General features: G+C 34.3%; 2 protein-coding genes and 2 pseudogenes across 2 annotated transcripts; 2 read left to right on the top strand and 2 right to left on the bottom strand.

Annotated features, from left to right (window-relative positions):
* Positions 1–944: 944 nt before the first annotated feature.
* Positions 945–2048, bottom strand: LOC120206805 (uncharacterized acetyltransferase At3g50280-like). The gene has a single exon (XM_039206387.1). It carries the CDS (start codon positions 2046–2048, stop codon positions 945–947), a length of 1104 nt encoding a protein of 367 aa, XP_039062318.1.
* Positions 2049–11063: 9015 nt separating this feature from the next.
* On the top strand, positions 11064–11562 carry LOC120206817 (ATP-citrate synthase beta chain protein 2-like). Its single transcript, XM_039206395.1, has 2 exons — positions 11064–11281; positions 11349–11562. The coding sequence occupies exons 1-2, from the start codon at positions 11174–11176 to the stop codon at positions 11520–11522; spliced, it is 282 nt and encodes a 93-aa protein (XP_039062326.1). The 5' UTR covers positions 11064–11173; the 3' UTR covers positions 11523–11562.
* Positions 11563–13114: 1552 nt separating this feature from the next.
* LOC120206875 lies at positions 13115–15639 on the top strand (annotated as a pseudogene).
* LOC120206874 lies at positions 15638–19541 on the bottom strand (annotated as a pseudogene).
* Positions 19542–22589: the final 3048 nt, after the last annotated feature.

The following is a 22589-nucleotide window of genomic DNA, read 5'->3' as shown; positions in this document are numbered from 1 at the left end:
CCAACCAAACTCTATTATGCAGTTTCCAAGAACTGCATCCATAGGGTTTGCCCTCAGCACACAGCAAAAGGGGAGCCAACCTAAGGATATACCTTGGGGCCTTGGGTCTACCCAAGGACATCCTTAGATCCGTAGGGTTACCTTAAGCACACAGCAAAAGGAACCAATCTAAGGATATGCCTTGGGCCTACCCAATGGCATCCTTAGATCCGTAGGGTTACTTCATGCACACAGCAAATGGAACCAACCTAAGGATATATCTTGGGCTTACCCAAGATATCCTTAGGTCCGTAAGGACTTACAGCCGGATCAGGGCTGTGCCTCCATACTCCAGATTCCTATCCATATAAAAATCCAGTAGAAATCAGTTTTGTTCGTAAATCGTAATACATGGATCGTGATCCAGTTATATATCATAACCGAGATAATAAAATAAATTGTATAACCAATTTTCACCTGTACACCATAAGTAGTCAAATGATTAACCCATGGAGTGCCTTGGGGCATGAGAGCCTACCCAAGGATCACCTTAGGTCCATAAGAAATTTCCAGCTTGATCAGAGCTGTACCTCCAATCTACCCATATAATATCTCAATAAAATAATTCGAGTAAAATCAAAGAAACATAAAACCATAGTTCATAAACCAATAGTTTCAGTGATTCCATAAATCAGAAACAATTCATATTTCTCGATAAAAATCATAGTCGTAAATCATATATCATGTTGTTATGATTCATAATCCAATAAAATCAATACTTGTGTTAAAACTCATTTTAAAACGTATAAAACCGTCATGTAATACATATGGAACACACTAGAGGATCCAAGTATTTTTCAGAGGCATTTTGTAGTTATCAGTAAGGATAACTTGAAACTCGGGCAATTTGATCGGATTCCAAAAACAAGGTCCTATTGGAGAAAATCAATTACTAACCGATCTAATCAGACATTTACGGCAGTTAACAAAGCATTGTTCATCATTTTCCCTGCTTGGAACAGCAAAGGTTTATTTACCCATGACTTGAATGAGTTTCTCAAGTTTTTCTCACTTTGATTCGCAACAATCTGGTTGATTTCCCATGCAGCATTTTCAAACCCTTTCTCCATCAGCTCTCCTGCTTTCAAACTCACCATTGCACCTTCAATTGCATTTCCAAAATACTCTTCTGCTACCTGCTGCATTCTTTTCCTAACACCAAACATTAAGAAAATCATGGTCTCTCGCTTCGGATCAGCCTGCCTATTTCGAACGATGGATTTCCAAAACAGAGACAGGAGTGCTTGAAGAGACGAAATCTTGTTGGTGTTAATCTCAGCATTAACTTTCCCTTTTATTCCCACAATTCTCTGTTTTGTAAAATTAAACACTCTTGATTTCAAATTACCCGCTTGAAAGGAATGTTCTTGAATTTGCTCCTTTTTTAAACGAATCCGAATAGGGTAATTTATATCATCAATAACTGGTCTCTTAAATATGGGAAGCTTTGATAAATAATCAAAACCACGAGAAAATTCTGACCAATAATTAAAGAAATGCCAAAACGAACAACCATCCGCAACAGAGTGATTGATAGTGCAAGCAATGGAAATGCCATCAGCAAGCTCAGTTACTTGCACAGCAAGCAATGGTTTTGAAATGCCCTCAATGTTCTTAACTCCATCGAATTGGAAAAAGGTGTCGACGATTTCAGGAACATAGACGGGATCGGATATGCGTAGTTGCTCAGCTACAGCATGGACAAACAAGGCTCCGGCATTGTTGCAGTCAATGAAGAAAGAAGTGGTTTCATGTTCAATGGTGGCAAGGCGACCAGCAAGTGGGGGAAAGAAGTCGAGCGTACGTGAAAGTGAGGTTTTCAAGTGGTGGATTAAGGCGTGTTCTGCTTCATCTGCCTTGGGTTTGGGCTTATGGAAGAACAATCCTTCCTCGATGTAGCTTACTAATAGGTGTTTTAGATCCCATGGTGTTAGCTCTATCCTCTCACTTTCTTCGCTCGCCTTCCCTGCCTGGATCATACTCCACGAAATGAAGCGGGTGTCTGCCATTATATTCCCTCCAATTTCCCTAGAGAATACTCGAATATCAAAATTGAAATTCAAATCTGGGTTGCTTCTTTTACTTGTTCTTGATTAACATTTATGGCTTTCTAAAATCTCCTTTTTGTAACTTTTACTTTCTCAGTTTCATGTTAATGTGAAAGTTTCAGGAACGTAATTATGCATAAATGAACTTTATTAATCTCATAATTTAATTACTTCTTTTTGCTAATAATACATGGACCTCCTACATTATTATATTTGTATAATGTCAAAAATTACTTTAACGTTTGATTAAATAATCATTTTAATTTTTGGAATTTTTTGACCCTAACATTTTAGTTTAGGACAAAAATACATGTGACATTTGATTAAATAATTACTTTAACATTTATCCTTTGTTTTTGAGTATCTTGACCCTAAAATGTTTCATATTAAGACAAAAGTATCATTATTTTAGAGTATTTATCATTTATTGATCAATGGTTTCCACCAATGAAAAATTCCTTTTACCGCGAAATTAAATGCTGGATTTATATGATTGATTTATGCAGTTACAAACATTTAATAAATCAACATTTAAAATGTGAATTTGGATTTCATATGAAAATAAACGGAAGGAACTAACAAAAAAAAAAAACTATTAATGGGACATCATTAAAATTAGGGTGGATAATTGTTGTTCTTGGCAAAGTCAAGTGAAGGAGACTAGAACTTTGGTTATTATCAAAGTATTATTAATCTTAGTTCTAACATATGACTCCAAGAGGAAAATTAAAAGTATCATAAAACCTAATAAATAATAATCATATTTACTCTTGATTACGTCAGTTGATTCAGTATACCAATTCAATAGAAAATTGACAAAAACATCACAAATCGTCTTTAAAATTTTAAAATTAATGATACAAAAACATTCACTAAAAAATATCAACATAGTTTGTACTATATTTTAAAAGAAATATAATCTTTCACCCCTTTTTATTTTAACCTCCCATGAGAATCAAAAGAAAGATGTTTTGTATTTGGCTTCTATCGTCATTGACTTCCTTCACCTTTTGGGACTGGGCAAGATTACTACTTGTTATTTTGTCTTGATTGATTTTTAGTTGTCTTGTTTTGTTATATAGGAGTAACAGCGATCCCAATATCAAACTTCCTTCAATTTCTCCCAAGTAGCCATGCATGTGTTGAAGAACTTGTTCTTGTTTTCGACAATCCCTGGGAAAACCATGAAACTGGATCCTCCTCCTATTGACTTCTCAACAAGTAAGTATGCCAAAATTTGTGTTGAAGTTGGCCTTAATAAAGGAGTCTTGATATACGTGCTTAGGAGGAGCAAAATTATTCATTTTGGATAAATTATTGAAGTTGTTTTCAGTTTTCTAACACAGGAAACCAGAATAAATAGCAGGTGTAATACAAGAGAAGAAATTATATGTCAAAGAAAACCAAACGCTAGTGTCAAGGAAAAAGTTTTCAACTAAGAAAAGTGGACTCTAGTATGTTTGTGTTCATGGTTTTAAGTGTTATGGAAAAATAAATAATTGTTGAATTATTTTTTTCATTTATCAGCGACTACATTACAAAATTGGATGGTGTAAGTTAGTTTGATGTACGTTCCTAATGTAAATGTGACTCAGATTTCATGCAAAATACTTGTATCATAGGTTACAAGTGTATGAGTCTTATGATGCTATGATGACCCAGACTACATCATAGTACTTACTTGTGTTTGTCATTAATAATTGCTTCATAACTTTACTTGTTCGCATATTCATATGATGAATGCATGTAATAAAGTAGAGTTATTTATGTGACACTAAATTTGTTAACTCAGTGTTCAGAATATGTTTTCGTCTGCATGTTCATAGGTGGAGATCGATGAGTTTATTGTCGAATTTAGATATTCTAATCGATCGGGCTATCGTAGTACGTCTTAGATTTTGTAGAATTAATATATTATTGACCTTTTATATACTTGAGTCATAACTCTATTTTGATATTCTTGATATTGCATTGGGATGTATTTAGGAAGTTATTCATCTGGTAAACTTATTGTTATTGCATATGATTTTATTTTTATTTAGATGAATATGCTAATTGAATTTGAGTAAATGATTTCAAAAAATATGAATAATCATTTCGGTAATGTTTAAATCATCTAAATTTAGGATTAATCAGATTAGATTAAACTTAAAGAAAAATGAACCCTAAATTTAGGATGTTATAAAATCACAAGCGAACCATGTGATTCCATGGATAGAGGATATCCAACTGTGGCGGCGCTCCACCGTGGTTGAAGCTTAGAACAAACATTATTAGGAAGGAGATAAAAATCAAAATGACATAATTTATTTGAAAGTTAAGTTTAAGAGAAAGGTGTGTGTATATATATATATTGAATAGTCTGTGTGACTATAATGTATTATTTATTCAAAAATTTCTTAATTAATTGATAATATATATACCTACAAATATCACTGTTCGAATCCATAACATTTAGAGAGAACAATTGCTTCAATACTGATATATATTTTCTGATTGTGCAACTGCCAACTTCAATATATCAGGTTTGACTCCATTATTTTTGTGTTCATTATATTAATATATGATTAACCATCGTTCACAAATTTTAAAGTTCAAATATTAAGGATCAATTTTTTAAACATTAAGAGACGATAAATTTTTTAAATATTAAGGATCAATTTTTCAAACTGTTGTTAGTTGAACCACAGGAGAAAAGATTTCATTGAAATCAATACCTTATTTTTGAGCATTTCCTTTGACCACCAGTCTTGCACGATACCTCTCCACTTGATCATCACCATTTTGCTTGATTTTGAAGACCCATTTGTTTTCAATTGGTTTCATTCCTTGCGGTAGTGGCACAAGGTCCCATGTATTATTTTTATGAAGGGATTCAATTTCTTCTTGCATCGCCATCATCCACAGTTAAGCATCTGAATTGTTTATTGCCTTCTAGTATGTTGATGGCTCACCGTTTTCTGTTAAAAGACAATATGCAATTTTTCCTTTTATAACATAATCTGAGTGCCAATTGGGACGTCTTCTCACACAATCTGATTGACGAGTTGTTGGAGCTTCAGAACTCTCTGGTTCTGCTTCAGAAGAATCTCCTTGTTCTACCTCCTTTTCCACATATATCTGTGTAGTCTCTGAATTTTTAGCGCTATCATCGTCTTCTTTTCTTTGTAGTTTATCTTCTACAAAGATAACATCCTTGCTGATGATCACTTTGCGGACAGTGGGATCCCACAAGTGATACCCCTTTACACCATCAACATACCCCAAGAATTTGCATTTCCTGGATTTTGGATCCAGCTTTGAAATTTCTTGAGAATTGTACATCGAGTATACAATACTTCCAAATACATAGAGGTTTGAATAATCAGCTGGTTTACCAGTCCACATCTCCATTGGTGTCTTCAGTTCTATTGCAGTTGATGGAGCTCGATTCACCAAATAACAGGCGGTATTGACTGCTTCTGCCCAAAATGATTTTTCTAGGCCTGCATCCCTCAACATTGCTCTTGTTCTTTCTAACAAGGTTCTGTTTATCCGCTCTGCCACTCTATTTTGTTGAGGAGTGTTCGCCACTGTGAACTGTCTTTTGATGCATTCTTTCCTGCAAAAGTCATCAAATTCTTCACTTGTATATTCTCCTCCATTATCTGTTATGAAACACTTGATCTTATTTTCAGAATCAAGTTCCACCCGCGCTTTAAAGTTTTTGAAAGTTGAAAACACATATGACTTCTTCTTAATAGGGTACACCCAACATCTCCTGGAGTAATCATCAATAAATGAGACAAAAATATTTTGCTCCGCCTAGGGATGTAACTTGCCATACGTCAGAGTGAACCAATTCTAGAACACTTTTGCCTCTAGAATTTGATGTGTTGAATTTCAACATGTGCTGCTTACTGGTTATGTAATGCTAACACAAAGTAAGTGATATCTTTGTTAAGCCTGGAAGTAGCTTTTGCTCCACAAGGACTTTCATTCATTGTTCTGACATATGTCAAAGTTTCTGATGCCATAGCATTGCAGAATCTGAACTACATGAGGCAACAGAGGCTTCTGCTTCTAGCAAAGTCTCTCCCTTCAGCATGTACAAGTTTGCAGTTATCTTTTCACTTTTCAATACCACAAGCGCTCCACGGAACACCTTCATGATTCATTTCTGTGTTTCAATCTTGCTTGCATTATTATCCAATAATCCGTAGGATAATAAATTTTTCTTTAGGCCTTTCATGTGCCGCACATCTCAAATAACTTTAATTGTTTCATTATACATCTTCAATTTGATGGTTCCCACGCCAACGATATCTAAGACATGATCATTGCAACTATACACAGATCCTCCTGAAACAGGTTCATAATGATGGAACCATTCTCTTCTTGAGGTCATGTGATATGTTGCTCCCGAATCAATGAGACATATATATGCAAATCGTTTTCTTCCTTCCACGGTGATTGATGCTTCACAACATAGAGCATCTCCATCATTTGAAGTGTTTGCGGTATTGCCTTATGGATTGGAGTTTTTATTTAGACTTCAACAATCCTTCTTCAAGTGACCCTTCTTTCCACAGTTGTAACACTTTAAATTCTTCTTGCTCCTCGACTTCGATCTACCATATTTGTGACTGCTGCTTTGGTCACGTTCTGTTGATCTCCCTCTCATCGTTGTCAATGCTTCTGCTTGTTGCAGATTTACTCGTCTGTTTTCCTTTTTCTTGCGTCGATTTTCTTCTTGTAGAATAGCAACTGCAACATCATCGAAGACCAGACTTGTGACATTAATGTTTGTCAAGTTGATGATAAGTTGATCATACGAATCCAGTAGGCTTTGAAGTAGAAGTTCAGCACGTTCTTGTTCTCCTATTTTACAACTTAAAGATGTAAGTTGAGAAAATAAAGTGTTCAGTGTATTTAAGTGCTCTGTCACTAAAGTAGATTCTGGCATATGGAGAGTGTATAATTTTCTCTTAAGGAAAATTTTATTGTGCAGCGATGTGGCCTCATACAGTTTGGTGAGATGATATCATATCTCCTTAGCTGTCTTCTTCTCCTCGATGCTTGACAATACTTCATTTGCTAATGCTAGATGAAAGTTTGCCATAACATTCACGTCCATTTCGATCTATTTGTTGTCATCTGTGAAATCTACCAGCCTTTCACTGATAGCTGCTAGACAACCGTCTTTTTTCAAGATGACCTCCATCTTCAATTTTCACAATGAGAAATTTCTCCCATTGAATTTTTCAATATCAAATTTCGTTGCCATAGCTTCTGTTTCGGATAGTTCCCACTATTTCACTATCGTGAATAGTTTTCTGGAACCTTCAAAGAATGGGTAATGCCTTCTTACTTTCTTGTGTTGGAGGATTTACCTTTTGGTGGAAACCACAAAGACAATAAGCATATATTACACAATCAAATCTGGCTCTGATACCAATTGTTGCGGAAGATGGCTATCGAATAGAGCAAAATCACAATTGATAATTTGAGAAAATAAAAATAAAGATAAAAGAGACATAAAATTTACGTGGAAAACCGTTAAATAATATAGGGTAAAAACCACTTGCAACGGTAGAAGAATTTCACTATGAGAAAATATGAATTACAACTTCTCTCGATCTACCAAGGAGAAAACAATAATAATTATCTCTTGATAAAAAGGAGAGAACAACTCTTAAGAAACTCTCTAAATTCTCTCTAGTATTGGAAGAAAGCCAGAATGCTTTGGGATAGTTTGAAGCTAAATGAGCTAGGGTATTTATAGTTGAAGCTTAAGGACTAATTTGTAAATACCCTAAATTATAATGACTAAAAATGATTTTACCATTTTTTTCAACAAAATCAAACCAACCTTTTAGACAATTTCCAAAAGTTGGAATTGTTTTTCAACTTTTCGATGCATCCACCGAAAGTAACTTTGAATTTTAACACTTTCCGGTAGGGTTGAAAAACAGGGTAATCGTTCAGGTTTCAGTCGGATCCTGGCAGATCGGGTAAAATCGGATACATGTCAAGTCAGGTAAATTTGACACCAGATCCAGATCGGGTTCATGTCAGGTCATTTTCAGTTCGGATCGTTGCCAGTTCAGGGCAAAACAGTTCAGGTCCGAAGCAGTTAAAAAGCAGGTTAATTCATGTTCGGATAGACTTCAGGCGGATCTCGTTCAGATCGGGTCACATCATTGGCAGATAAAATTCAGGTCTGATCTCTATCAAATACGGATTGAGTTCAAATCGAGTTAATTTTTATTTTTGGATTAATTATTTTCGTCTTTCGTGAACGTTGAATTGCAATTTGTAATTGTATATGATTTAGAGTAAATTACTGAGAATATAAATAATCATGGTTCAATTTTATGAAAAATACAAATTTAAAAATTAAATTGAACAAGTATGAAATTACAAATAAAAATTTAAATAAATTAAACAACACACATTGATGAGGGATCAAATCGAAATAATTTTAAATTGTGAGGTTGAAATTAATATAAAAAAGTACTAAATTATACCCATTTAAAAAGTTATGGGCCAATTAAAAAATAGAATTAAGTAATAATAATGGATCAATTTCATATGCAAATAAAATTTGGAGGACTAAATTGAACAAATATGAAATTACAAATAAAAATTTAAATAAATTATACAACACACATTGACGAGGGATCAAATCGAAATAATTTTAAATTGTGATGTTGAAATTAATACAAAAAAGTACTAAATTATACTTATTTAAAAAGTTATGGGCCAATTAATAAATAGAAATAAGAAATAAGTTGAGAAAAAAATAAAACAACTAATATATATATATAAACTATATAGTTTATATATAAAGTATATGTATTATATATATAAACTATATAGTTTATATATATATTATGTATAAAGTATAAACTATATATTCCATGTATAAACTATAATACTATATAGTTTATATATGAACTATTGAATTATATAGAAACTACATAGTTTATATATAAATTATATATGAATTATATATAAACTATACAATTTATATTTATATATTATGTATAATTATAAATAATATATTTTGTATAAATTATATAGTTTATTAATATAAATTATATAGTTTATATATATATATATAGTATATATGGTTTAGGGTTTATATTTATATTTATATTTATATAAACTACATACTATAATTTATATTTATATACTATATTTTATACGATTTATATAAACTATAGTTTATATTTATATATTATATATATGAACTGTAGTTTACATAGGAACTATATATATAAATATATATACTAAGGTTGATATTTATATATGAACTATAGTTTATATACTAAGGTTGATATTTACATATGAACTATAGTTTACATATGAACTATATATATAAACTATATAGTTTACATATGAACTATATATATAGTTCATTGGTGAACTATATACACTATTTATATAGTATATACTATATATATAAACTATAGTTTATATTTATACACTATATATTATATATATAAAAACTATATATACTATATAGTATAATTTACATATGAACTATATATAAAAATATTAAACCATAAACCCTAAACCCTAAACTATACATTATATAGTTTTGTTGAGTTATTCGATTGACGAATATGGCCAAGAGGGGGGTGAATTGGCAATTAAAATTTTGGTGGAAGCTTTTGCAGAAAATTGAAAGTAATTGCACAGCGATTTAGAGTGGTTCGACTTTATCAACAAAAGTCTACGTCCACTACCTTAGCTATCCACACTAAGGATTTTCCAACAAATTCACTAATTTGTTCTTTCTTTTGAGGACAAAGAGTAACCTTATAGCTCCCTCAAGAATTATACCCCAAATTCTTGAGCACACTCTTTTTCAAAGAGAAATACACAAATTTGCAAACTTACAAGAAAAACCTCACAAGGTAAGATGTTTGCACAATTCTATAACAAGAAAAGAACACTCACAAATAATTACAAATGAGCACAAATGGTGTTCTTTGAAAGGAAAATGAATATTGAAAGGAAAATTGGCTTGATTTGCACAAACTTGGTGTTTGATGCTTTCTCTCTTGTTTCTCTATGATTTCTTATTGATCAAAGGCTTCAGAACTTGTTTAAATACACCTTGAATCACTTCTGAACGTTGGGGATGATTAGTGAAGATCATATAGCCGTTTTAGTGTGAAAACAATTAATAAAACAACTTGGAGCGTGTGGGGAATCGGTACCCCCTATGGGGAATCGGTTCCCTAAGTGTAAAATTCAAATATTTCGACCGTTATACAAGGGGGGAATCGGCTCCCTCCGAGCATACTGGAATTCTCGGAGCCAAACCATTCAGGGGGGAATCGGTTCCCTCTGAGCAATCTGGAATTTTTTGCTTTGAAATGGTTCGAAATACTTTGTAAAATTATTTTGAAGTTGTTTTAAGATTAAAACTTAATTTTACACTTGAGTAAGGATTAAAAATGATTTTTGAAAGATTTGGAGCAATGTTTTGATATTCGAATAGTTATATCGAATATACTTAGAAAATCATTTGGAAAATCTTAAAATTCATTTATCTTAATTTGTTATATCGAAATATCAAAATATTTTCAACAATCTCCCCTTTTTGATATAACAAAACATTTTAGTAATTTTAAGATTTTGAAATCAAGTTTTGAAATTACTCCCCCTTACTCTAACACTTCTCCCATTTATCATTTAAAACACATTTAACACTTCTCCCCCTTTTTGTTAAATCAAAAAGACATTTTAGAGAATTTAAACAAGGTTTTGAAATCATTTAGCCAATTGATTATATATTTTAAACTGCTAAGATCACAAGCAAGAGAAACGTTAGCCATTAGTTCCATAATCAATAGTCATAATTAATGTGACATGGCAAAATTGGTCATATTGCTAAAATTATGTAAATGATGCAATAATGAAGAAATCACACCAAATATAGAAGTTCACATAATCAATAAATCCAAACAAATTCAAAATCAAGGAGAGTCGTGGATGACTTTTGAATTGGGATCCGATGAAGGCTCTGCGATGCGGTGGAGGCATAACCTTTTATCTTATTACTAATTCAGGGAGCTAAGAGTGGTGGTGAGATGGAGTCTTCACAGGCGAAGAATCAAGCACTAATGGATGTTGGAGTTGTAGTTCCCACTTCATATGAAGCTTTTGAAGCTGCGATCAAGGAAACGTTTGAGAAACTGGTAAGTTTTCTATCTTGGCTGAAGTCCGTTCTATGCTTTAGTTATATTGACGTACTTGTGTCTTTAGGTTGAACAATGGAAGATTACACCCGTGAAGGAAGTCAAGCCTCCACAAATCCCTGAAGATCTTAACACTGCAATTAAGAGTGGGAAAGTTCGTGCTCCAACATATATTATTTCAACTATCTCTGTGCTTCATTTTTACAGTGTCTTACACCTTATAAGTTTGTTGAAGGCATGAAAAAGAAGGGTATTATTGTGCCAGGAATTGGCCACATGTACAAATGGTTTTTAATGGTCAATATATTTTTAAACCATTGAAAATGCAGTAACCATGATATCTGGTTTTCTGTTATTTCCTGAATATCCTATTACATGTCTAATGGTTGCAAATATTTGCTTTGCTTCGTGTTAAAAGGATTAAGAGAGTGGAGCTCCTCCAACGGTTTGCTCGCACGCATTTCCCATCTGTTAAGTACATGGAATATGCCGTCCAAGTTGAAACATATACGCTTTCCAAGGCTAACAACCTCGTACTCAACGTCGATGGTGCCATTGGGTCTCTTTTCTTGGATCTTCTTGCTGGTAGTGGGATGTTCACCAAGCAAGAGATTGATGAGATAGTTGAAATCGGAGTAACAACCTGCTTTTTTTCTCTCCAGCATTCTCATTTTTCGGAGTCATTGGTGTTCTTCATTTTGGAGGGGTAATGGTTGTTTGATTTTTCTATTAGTGTCTGCAATGCTAAATGGTGTTGTATTTAAGGGGTTACAATGAGAGGGGGGAGGGGGGAGGGGAAAGGGCTTACATCATTTTTTAAACCAAAATTGATGTTGCGCGATTTAGTTAATTTAGTTGTGTCAGTTTCATGGAAAAATAAGAGATGTCCCCCAGGTTTGCAAGTAAAGAAGGAATATACGTTGTATGAGAAACTAGGAATCCTAATGTTGAAATGATGCAATTCACACACTAGTGCTCGTAAAGCCTATTCAAGTTTGACTCGTAAAGGTCATTTATAAATTTTTTGTTTTAGTATTTATAATGTTATTCAAGTTTCAAATCTTTAATAAGTTCATAATTTCAACTAATATATTTTTATTTTAAAATTTCAAGTTAAGTTATATTTAAATTATTAATCAATTTTCACATTAAAAGTAAATTAGATTTATGAATATTTTAACTCAATTTATATAATTTAATAAAATAATGTTCAATAAGACATTATTTAAATTTAATTTAGTGATTATAAATAAAATTTATAATATAAGAATTATAAATAATATAAAGAATTGGAATTAATATAAAAATCAAATTTATAATATACAAATTATAATTAATATAAAAACTAAATTTCAAAAAGTAATAATATTAATTTAATTATCATAAGTTTATTATAAATTTAAAATAACGTAATTATATTAATTGTAACATATTACTTATAAGTCAGGACAATATCAGATCACTTTAATAATATGTCAGATCATTTACAGGTTGAGTCAATTACAAGTCATGTTCATAACAGGTCAGGTTGAAAACAGGTTGGGTAATACCAGTTATTTACCAGGTCAATCTCGAGTTCGGGTTCATATAAGTCTGATGCAGTTCAGGTTCGAGTATCATATTTTCGGTTCAATTCGAGTTCAGGTCGTTCTCAGGTCGGGTACAGGTCGAGTTCAGATCCACAATTTTCAGGTCCAACTCGGGTTCATGTCAACATCAGTTCCGACTCGAGTCGATTTCAGATCGCCACAACGAAGGTCAAAAACAGTTTTAACTCAAGTCGATTTCAGTCAGTTTTATAGGTCATGTCAGCTTTTTACACCCCTACTGTCCGGTCGTCTCGCAGTCGCAGCTCATGGCGTTTTCATCACAACGTGACAGTTCACTGCTTCTAGCCCAAGTAAGTTGCGCAAGATTCATATGCTCTTCTTCTTCTTCATTTCCACGTGGTTATTTCTGTTTTATTTTCCCCCTTCACTTTTCCATTTACTGCTTGGCTTTTGAACGTTTTAGTCAGCAAGTAAAGAAAATATACTATGGAAATTGCAGAACACATTAGTTTCATCAAAGAAGTGACTGCAACTCAACCACCTGAGCATCTGTGTCAGCTTTTAGGAATACTCAATGCAAGAGGTAAAATTTGCTTTTTTTATGATATTGGATTCGGGTTTTTTATAAGGATAGTATAATGGTGCTAAAAGAGTTTAATTTGTTAGTTATTACTCAAGAAATAAGATTTATTTAGGTAACTAAAATTCAAGTTCATGTTTTTATTTGTCCCACTTGGGTTATTTAAATTGTCTACTTATCAAGGTGAAAGTTTTGATTTTGGAATTCTTGGAATAGAATATTGGCTTTGATAGTTTATAGTGATTGAAAACTCTAAGCATCACAACAGGTGAATCAATTCTTTCTCCTAGAGCAAAGCAAGGGTTGATGCCGCTAGCAATTCCACTATGGAAAAACAGCTCGGGTACTGATATAGTGTGATCTATATTGGACTTGGCTATTAATAAGAAATGCTTAAATTGATGCCGTTGCATGATTTTGTTGGTAATAGGTACTATAACTGCATTGCTCAGGTGGCCAACAGCTCCCATTGGGTGAGAAACTTCAAATGCCTGACCTTTTATTAGTTATTAATTCTCTTCAGCCTGATTGAGATTTTTCTCTTTCCTCAGGATGGAAATGCCTGTGGTGGAGGTCTGTAAACATGGGGTTTGGCTTTTGGCCAAGAATGTAAGTTGTGCCCTCAACATGACTTAGCCAATGTAACCATTTCCCCTGCTAGTGTCCATGGCTGGAATTTCATTATATTTGATATATTTAATATCAGTTCTTCGCCATGCCGGCATATCTCCCATACATTGTATTTATTTCACTCTCTCTCAAATCGGTAGACCAGTTTATACACAGAATCCTGGTTAACGAAGATGCCAATAGCTGCCAATTCCGTGATGAGTTATTTCATGCTGCATCCGATGCTGGGGATAAGTTTTATAAAAGGGGTGACTTTTCTAAATCGGGGATTACTGATATTGATGTCTATCTTTTAAGAAAGGTATCAAAACTATATATTATTTTCTGTTGCGCTTTAGTCAGATTTCAGCTATATGCTCCATATTGTAATGATGATGACCATTTTAGGTTGGTTTATTTCCCGATGTCCTAGAAAGATAGTGATGAGGTACTTTGAGAAAGTAGACCATGTAAGCCTACTCGACTGCTCTAGCTATTAGAACACTGTTAATTTCTGCATGCAAATTAACATTGTTGCTTTTTTATGTACCTGCATGTAAAAGGTTTCAGCCTTGGTGACTGGAGAATTCTATACTGGGAAAGAGCATTTTCCAGGATTCGCAAGGCCTTTTGTTTTCAATGCACAACTTTTACAGAAGTAGTTAAAATTCCATATACTCGTGTTTTTTCTGATATTTTTAACTCACATGTTATGCTAAAGTTCTTCATTGGCATTTTAGGGTTGGGCGTAATCTAGAAGCTAAAGATACTGCGAGGGGGGCCTTAAAATCCCCATGGTGGACTTTAGGTTGCAAGTATCATGTAGGGGAACTGCAGATATTCATTTTCATGATCTTTCATCTTTCTTTCCGTTTCAAAAATATAAATAGAACTTATCATATTAAAAAGTTGCTATGTCTCCAGGAAGTTGCGCGTGTAGCAGAATGGGAGGATGAGCAAATTGAATATAGAAATAAAAAGTTGACAGAAGAGAGTAGGATAGAAGATCTAAACAGAGGAAAGCCACCTTTCCAGGTTTGTAGTTAATACATACAATATTTATTAAGCTTAATATCGATGTTAGAGGTTTACGTTGGCTATTGTTTCGTTTTTCTTCTCACCAATTCTCTTACTTTTGTGTATGATCCATACCGTAAACAAAATCTGCAGATCGCACTGGATGAAGCTGCCTTTTTGTTGGATTTAACTTCTGTGGAAGAGACTTGGGATAATTCTCTGGAGCAAATTGCTGATTGTTACAAGGAGGCTGGGCTCCATGATATGGCTAGATTTGTGCAATACAAAGACTGATTGCTGAGGCATGGGAATTTTGTCTGCAATATTTGGATCTTCGATTTTCTTGGTATTTTTTATTTCATAAAAATCATTGATGGAATCAGGGTTTGATTGACCTCATGACTGTGAGCATGTTTTGCAACGGTTGATCTTAATCTACAACTGAGAATTTATACCGTCCTTGTTAGTCAATAAACAAAAATGAAGATTCCAAACTGTTAACAAATCCAGAATATTATACTCTCTTCCCGAAATTCTTGGCTTTGTTGAAAGTGTCAAGCATATATTATACTTATAAAGACTACAAACAAGGTATTCATTCAAGCAACCGTAGAAAAGCCAGAATTTTATTCATTACCACACAAGAGAGAAATAAAAAATAAAAAAAACCGTGACAAAAGCCTTAGATCTTCCTGATCACCACTTTTGTATTTACGTCTATGCAGCAAATGGCAGAGATGTTTTCTTGCTCTTACTTTTTGTTTTTCTCCACGAGCTTTTTCCATAAACTCCCACCTTGTTTTTTGCTAGGAACAATTGGTAAAGATTTCACTTCAGCATTGTCATCCTGGTGTTTATCTCCATTTGAAACAACGATGCTGTCTAGATATGGTATCGTCCTGTTATAAAGGAATAATGAATCGGGATCGATTTTTTCTTTGGTCTTAGGAGACACAAGATCATTTGGTTTGTCATTATCTTCAGCTATCATTTGATCTAGTAGAGATGATCTTTGGCTCGTCAACGTCTTCCTTGATGAAGTTGAGATTGCGGTTGAAGTTGGAGTGATGGTCTCAGTTGGAGCGGGGACAACCTTGTCAAAAGGGACTGCTTCCTTTGGAGATGCCAACGCCTTCAACTGCTTTCCCAAGTTTAAAATAGTCTCTTGGAACTCAGCCAACTTTTATGAAGCAGCTGCAATCTCCAAGTCCTGGTAGGTTGATCAAGAGTCCAGAAAAGTTTGCATGTTACATATCAAAACCGCCCTAGTAATAATGTCGAACAAAATTATGTTATGCTCATATGCATGACATGGACTTACAGTTCGAAACTGATTCTCTAGCTTCTTGATTTCAGAGTTTGGGATTTCCTTTTCTGTCACACTGAAGAAAACAAAACATCAGCTGCATAAAACTCTCGACGCTTTAATCAAAATCGATCATGATATTAGGTTTAGAAGACAAAAGTTGATATTACCTGTCAAGACATGTGACCTCTAGTTCTTCATGGCGGTAATTTCCCCCCTCAGAATCCAGGTCTTGAGAATGAAACTTCTCACAAGCCTCATTTTGTATAACTTTGGTAAATGAAAGCTGATTATTGAGGTTTTTGTTTATGAACTGTAGCTTTTGAACTCGACTTTCAACCATTTCATCCATTCCCCTCAAAGTATCCAACTCTGCCTGCATGTTTGCAATGGATTTTTCAGATTCCTCAAGTTGATTCGACAGGGAGTCACTCCTATTTGTGGTTGATTGGAGCTTATCTTCCAGGTGTTTCGTTTCAGCTTCCATGTTAGTCAACTCGTCTCTTTGTTTTTTATTTTCTTCTTTCACGTTATGCTCCTTTTGAAAGAAGTCATTGTTGCCATTCAGAACGGTGAAGTGTAATTTATCTTCCTCTGGAAACTGACTGACTATTCCAACTTCTGCTTCCGTTTCACCTCGCGGTGCATCCCAGTCGAAATGCTTCTAAATCGCATCTCTTATGCTTGAAACATGTTGAAGGGAAAAGCAATTACTAATGATCCAGTCCAGGGAAGAAGTTAATTCTTGAATAAATATTTTTAGGCCTGTCTTCTCATTCAACAGCTCATGACAAGCACGCAGAAATTGTTGTAAAACAGCACCAAATTCAGAAGTTTTCCACTGGTAAACATGAACTGTGTAGCCCCATGGTGTTTCTGAGTGCTTGTGTGATGAATTCTTCTCCTTGAATAAAAACTCCGGGATATTATTGTCTGCCGATGATATGATGATCCCTTCAATAAGCTCGATTATCCTGCAAATTGATTTACTCAAATCAGGATGAAACTGCTGGTTGCTCTTATCTTCCGAGCAGATGTTAACAACAGCATCCCGATTAGACAAATTCATCTGTAAAGAACCATTTGAAGGTTTCCATGAGATGTAGCCACTAATAGAAGAGGGACCTGAGACACTCGGATGGTCTAAACCATCCCTTTCATAAAAAATTTCACCAGTGTTTGGATAGTTCATGCAGAACAAAGCTTTTCTAATATCCTCAAGTATATCGTCAGGGTTTCTTTGTGTTGCATGGCTTTTCTCCAAGATCACCTTAAGTATATCCCGAACCCAATCAGTACTGTTGCTAAGTGAGGGGCTTTGGGACTTTGTTTCATTGTTTGACAAGCTATGGTCGGACTGACTGTCAGTAACCGGGGCTATCTCCATACACATTACCTCCAATGAATTTACACTTATTTACACTTGAACCAGTTTGCAAAGGTCCAAGGGTCCTATTAGCTTCAGTCGAAGAAATATGAGAATTTACAGAGGGTTGATCAACAGAAACTAAAGCTAGTTTTTCCATTTCAACAAAGTCATCCATCAGATTTATTTCTGAAGATCCAACAGTTTTGCGTAATAATGACTCTCTTAACTGTCTCTTCCTGAATTGCTCCAGTTCTGAAATTAGAGCTGAAGCCCAGGATTCTGCAGAGCTGGCTTTAGGATCGCTACCAACATCAGACATTGATGCCAGAGAAACCTCATGTGGCATTGCATTATTCCTTGTTGCTTCATTGTTTGTCTCACTTTTGGATGATTCTTCAATCTGTGTCTCAACCTCCGATAATTTTGAAGCTGTGCGTCCATACATGACTTTCGACAATTGAAGTTCACTCGTTTTCTTATTTAGGGCTTCTTTGAGAGTTTTATTTTCTTCTTCCATAGCCCATAACTGCTCATTTAGGATATTAATCCTCTTCCTCGGACTGTCTGAATAACTGTCGATTATGAAGTCTGGTCCGGGACTAGTATCTAACTTTCTCTTACTCATTTCAATAGAGTCTTTTCCCAGCATTTCAACTTCATTTTTCATCTTGGCCAAGGCTGCAGGACCTGGCAGTCGTTTCCGGACTAGGAGCCGCAGCCTTTGACATTCCGATTCTAGCTTGGCAATTTTCTTCACACTTCCTAATTGTTGCTTGTGTGATGCCTCAGCTGTTTGACGATTGAATTCTCTCTCTTCATTCCTGATCTCGAGTTCCTTCTTAAGCACTCGAACCTCATATTTCAGAGAAGCATTAATTATCTTTCTCTGTGGACTCTACTCTTGTCATTAGTACATTAAGATCTGTCTCCATTTGAGCCCTTTGCTTGTTTAAATCATCAATCAGTTTTTCCTTTGCCAAGAAAGCCTTACTTAGATTAGCATGCTCAGCTACCAATTTGGTAACCCTTTTACTAGACTCCGCCAATTGCGCCTCTAAAATCGTCTGCGACTTCTCGAACTCATTTAAGGCCTTCGTTACAGCATCATGGATCCTCCGCTCCTGCTCTTCTTGAACAAACCGTAGTTGCTGCATGCATTCCTTGAGGGCTGCATCGAGACGAGTTAGCCTTTCTTCGCAAGCAACCGTCATCTGCAAAGCTTCATTGCGTTCTTGCTTTAGAAGAACTGCTTCCACTTCTACCTTTCCCTTGCCTTAATATAATTTGTTGGTTAAACAGTGGCTAAGTAAATGCAGACCGCTAAAACAGAAAAATTTTAAAAGGATAACAAAATATACCAACAACAGCTTCCATTGCCACCTTTTCATGTTTCTTCACAAGTTCATCTTTGGAACTACTTTCAGAAAGTGCAGAAGAAAGCTTGTTATTTAAAATTTTCAGCTCATTCTCCAATGCTCTTCTATCCTCAACAAGTGTCTGTATCTGGGGAAAAAACGTATAAACCACAAATCACCAGGAAAACTTCAGTATAATAAAACTATTCCAAAGTAAAAATTTCCCTAGAAAACAGGCATCCTAATATCATGTCTATCCAGTTTTGTAAATCCTGAACATTATTAAATTTAGGAAGTTTATTGAAAATAATTCACCTCGTCTTTATTGTCTTCCACTGACAGGTTTATTTTGTCAGTTGAAAGAATGATTTTCTCGGAAGCTTTTTTCCTCCAGAGCCATGTTTTCTGGTCCATTATTTCACCAGCCTCTGGTGTTAATAATTCAAGGCTTTCAATTCAAAACACCTGCATTTAAATTACTTTGTTGATTAAAAACCAATTTTTTTCAATATTTTTCTCTTTCCCATGCATCAGTCACTGGACAAAACATCTGCTTTACATTACAGGTAAAAACAAAGCATAAATTCAAAAATGTAACATTTGAGTAAAACATTCATCCATCGAATTTGCATGCATAGTTTCATACTGTTCATGCTAGATACTTCCATATTGTGAACGGACTGAAAAATATTAAGAGTGCCGTCAATATTCTTTTACTTCTGATAATGAGTGAAATAGTCGTTTCTAACAGTGCATGGACCATCAAAGTAAGAAACAAAGAAGAAAATCCGACCATGTAAAAGCAGAGACCTGAATGCAGAGGAAAATGGGGAAATGTGAATTAAAATGGAAATGTAGGGTGTAAGTGGAACAAAGAAGATGATGATGAGATAAAACTTAACATAAAGGAAAGAAAAAGCGGATTGTGTTTGGTAAACAAGAAAAGTAAAATGTGGGAAAACTGAAATTAAGGAGAAGAGAAAATGAAAGGAAGAATTGGGGTTTAGGGGGAGGGACATCCTGCTTATTGGTTTTTTACTTTCATCATACGTTGCGTCAGGGCGAATCCTTTGGTGGTGTTTGTTTTTGTAGAGGTAAAATGTATGTAGTTTGCGGATCACATCTGTAGACATCTGCAGTAGAAGAGGTGGACCAAAAGTCTACAGTCTGCAAGAAGAAGACTGTTTATTTTTTAACGTCTGCAGACTGTTAAAATAAATTGAAATATAAATAAACTGATTTTTTAAACTTAAAAGAGTTTTGCAATACTGAAATTTAAATAATTTTAGTTTTATAATAATGAAATTTAAATAATCCATACAACTGCAATAATAATTTTTTTAAAATAAATCAATATATATTTTAAAATAAATAAATCCATATTTTAAAATAAATTTTAAAATAGATTTAAATAATTTTAATTTCTTTGAACATATTTGAAGACCTTTGAATATATAAAATCATGTCTGCACCAAGAAGACCTCGTGCAGACGTTAGAAGAGCTTCTGTCTTCTAAAAAACAAACGGTCTGCGAAGCCCAATGTCTGCGCGTGGTCTGCGCGGCGCATACATAAGAGCTTTGAAGACCTTACACAGTAAAAACAAACACCACCTTTGTCTTTCTCTGTCTTTTCTTTCCTCTGTTTCTCCAAAATTGATTATACATTGTTAGAGTTTAACTCGAATTCAAATTGACACAAATTAATTAATATATAAATATTTGAAAAATAGTAAACTCAGTTTGATTAAAAGTAGAAAACTATATTAAAATATATTTCTACTTTATTTAGTTTTTTCTTTGTAATCAAGTATTTATCCTAATAAATAGATACTAAGAGTCGGGGTTAGATATCAAGTTTTTTTTTCTTTCACCAAAATCCTATTGTGTTTTCTTCTTTCATATTAGTAAAATTCTTCTCCTCTGCCCGTGGTTTTTCTCTTTTGAGATTTTCACGTAAATCTAGGTGTTATTTGTTTTTTTTATTTTCAACCGAGTTTATTTATTTACCGATAATCATCGTTCCGATATAATAACTAGTGATATCATAGTTTCGGGTTCAAGATTATGGAAACAATGAAGTATGATATTCTTCTATTGGATTGAAATAACAGGTTCTCGCTATGGCATGTAAAAATTCGGGATGTTCTTGCACAGTTAGATCTCGACAATGCAATAGAAGGATTTGATGAGAAGCCGGAAACACAATGGATGAATGAGGAAAAGTGTAAGGATCGTAAAGCTCTTTCTCATATTCGTTTACACTTATCAAATCAAATTTTACAGGATGTGTTTAAAGAAAAAAACAGTTGCATCTTTGTAAGCGAAATTGAAGCAACTTTGCATGCAGAAATCATTGACCATCAAGTTGCACCTAAATCAGCGTCTTTATTCACTTACGTTAGTGGAAGATTCATCTCTTGAAGAACACCTGACCGCATTCAAGGAAAATGTATCTGATCTACAGACCTTAGAAGTGAAGAATGAACAATAAGACATAGGATTGATCCTCCTATGTTCGTTGCCTTCTTCCTACTCGTATTTTAGAGACACGATATGTACAGTAGCGAAACTCTCATTGAAGAGGTGTACCATAACCTACACTAGTTCGACAAGATGAAGCATCTTGTATCTAGTTCTGAGCCCTAAGCAGAGGGTCTTATGGTGCATGGACCGACTAGCTCTGACCGTGGAAGAAAAAGCGAGTATTCTTCTGGTAGTAAAGGAAGGGACAAATCAAAATCTTCCAACCGAGGTAAAACTTGTCACTTTTGTAAAAAGAAAGGTTATATTAAAACAGAGTGTTACAAGTTACAAAATAAGATAAAGAGAGAGGTTGAAGAACAGTCCGCAAAGAAATCTGGTGTTGTAGATGTTGCAGAAGATGTTGAATGTGAACCCCTAGTGGTTTCTGATGACAATACGAAGACGAGTGAGGAGTGGATCCTTGATTCTGGGTGTACCTATCACATGTGTCCTAACCGCGATTGGTTTGTAACCTATGAAGCTGTGTCAGTAGGTATTGTATTGATGGGTAATAATGCATCTTGTAAGATTGCAGAAAAGTTTGGTCGTTCTTCTTGAAGCAGAAAAATGATGCGATGGCCACATTCAATAATTGGAAGACAATGATTGAGAAACAGATCAGAAGGCAAGTTAAACTTCTTCGTACTGATAATGATTTAGAATTTTGTTATGGAGAATTTAATGAGTTATGCAGGAAATAAGGGATTGTGAGATACTTGACAGTCCGTCAAACACCATAACAAAACGGTGTTGCTGAACGGATGAATAGAATGATAATGGAAAGGGTTCGTTGCATGCTCTCTAATGATGGTCTATCGAATTCATTTTGGGTTGAAGCGGCTTTGCTAGCATGTTTTCTGATTAATATGTCTCCATCTATGGCCATTGACAAAAAGACTGCGCAAGAGGTATGGTCTGGTAACCCTGCAGATTATTCTGATTTGAAGATATTTTGTTGTCCTGCATATGCTCTTGTAAACAATGGTAAATTGGAGCCT

This window comes from Hibiscus syriacus, unplaced genomic scaffold (assembly GCF_006381635.1).
Source record: "Hibiscus syriacus cultivar Baekdansim isolate YM2019G1 unplaced genomic scaffold, ASM638163v2 tig00014064_pilon, whole genome shotgun sequence".
NCBI classification, from domain to species: domain Eukaryota; kingdom Viridiplantae; phylum Streptophyta; class Magnoliopsida; order Malvales; family Malvaceae; genus Hibiscus; species Hibiscus syriacus.
The sequence above is the reverse complement of the archived record's forward strand: the minus strand, read 5'-3'. Positions and strand labels throughout refer to the sequence as shown.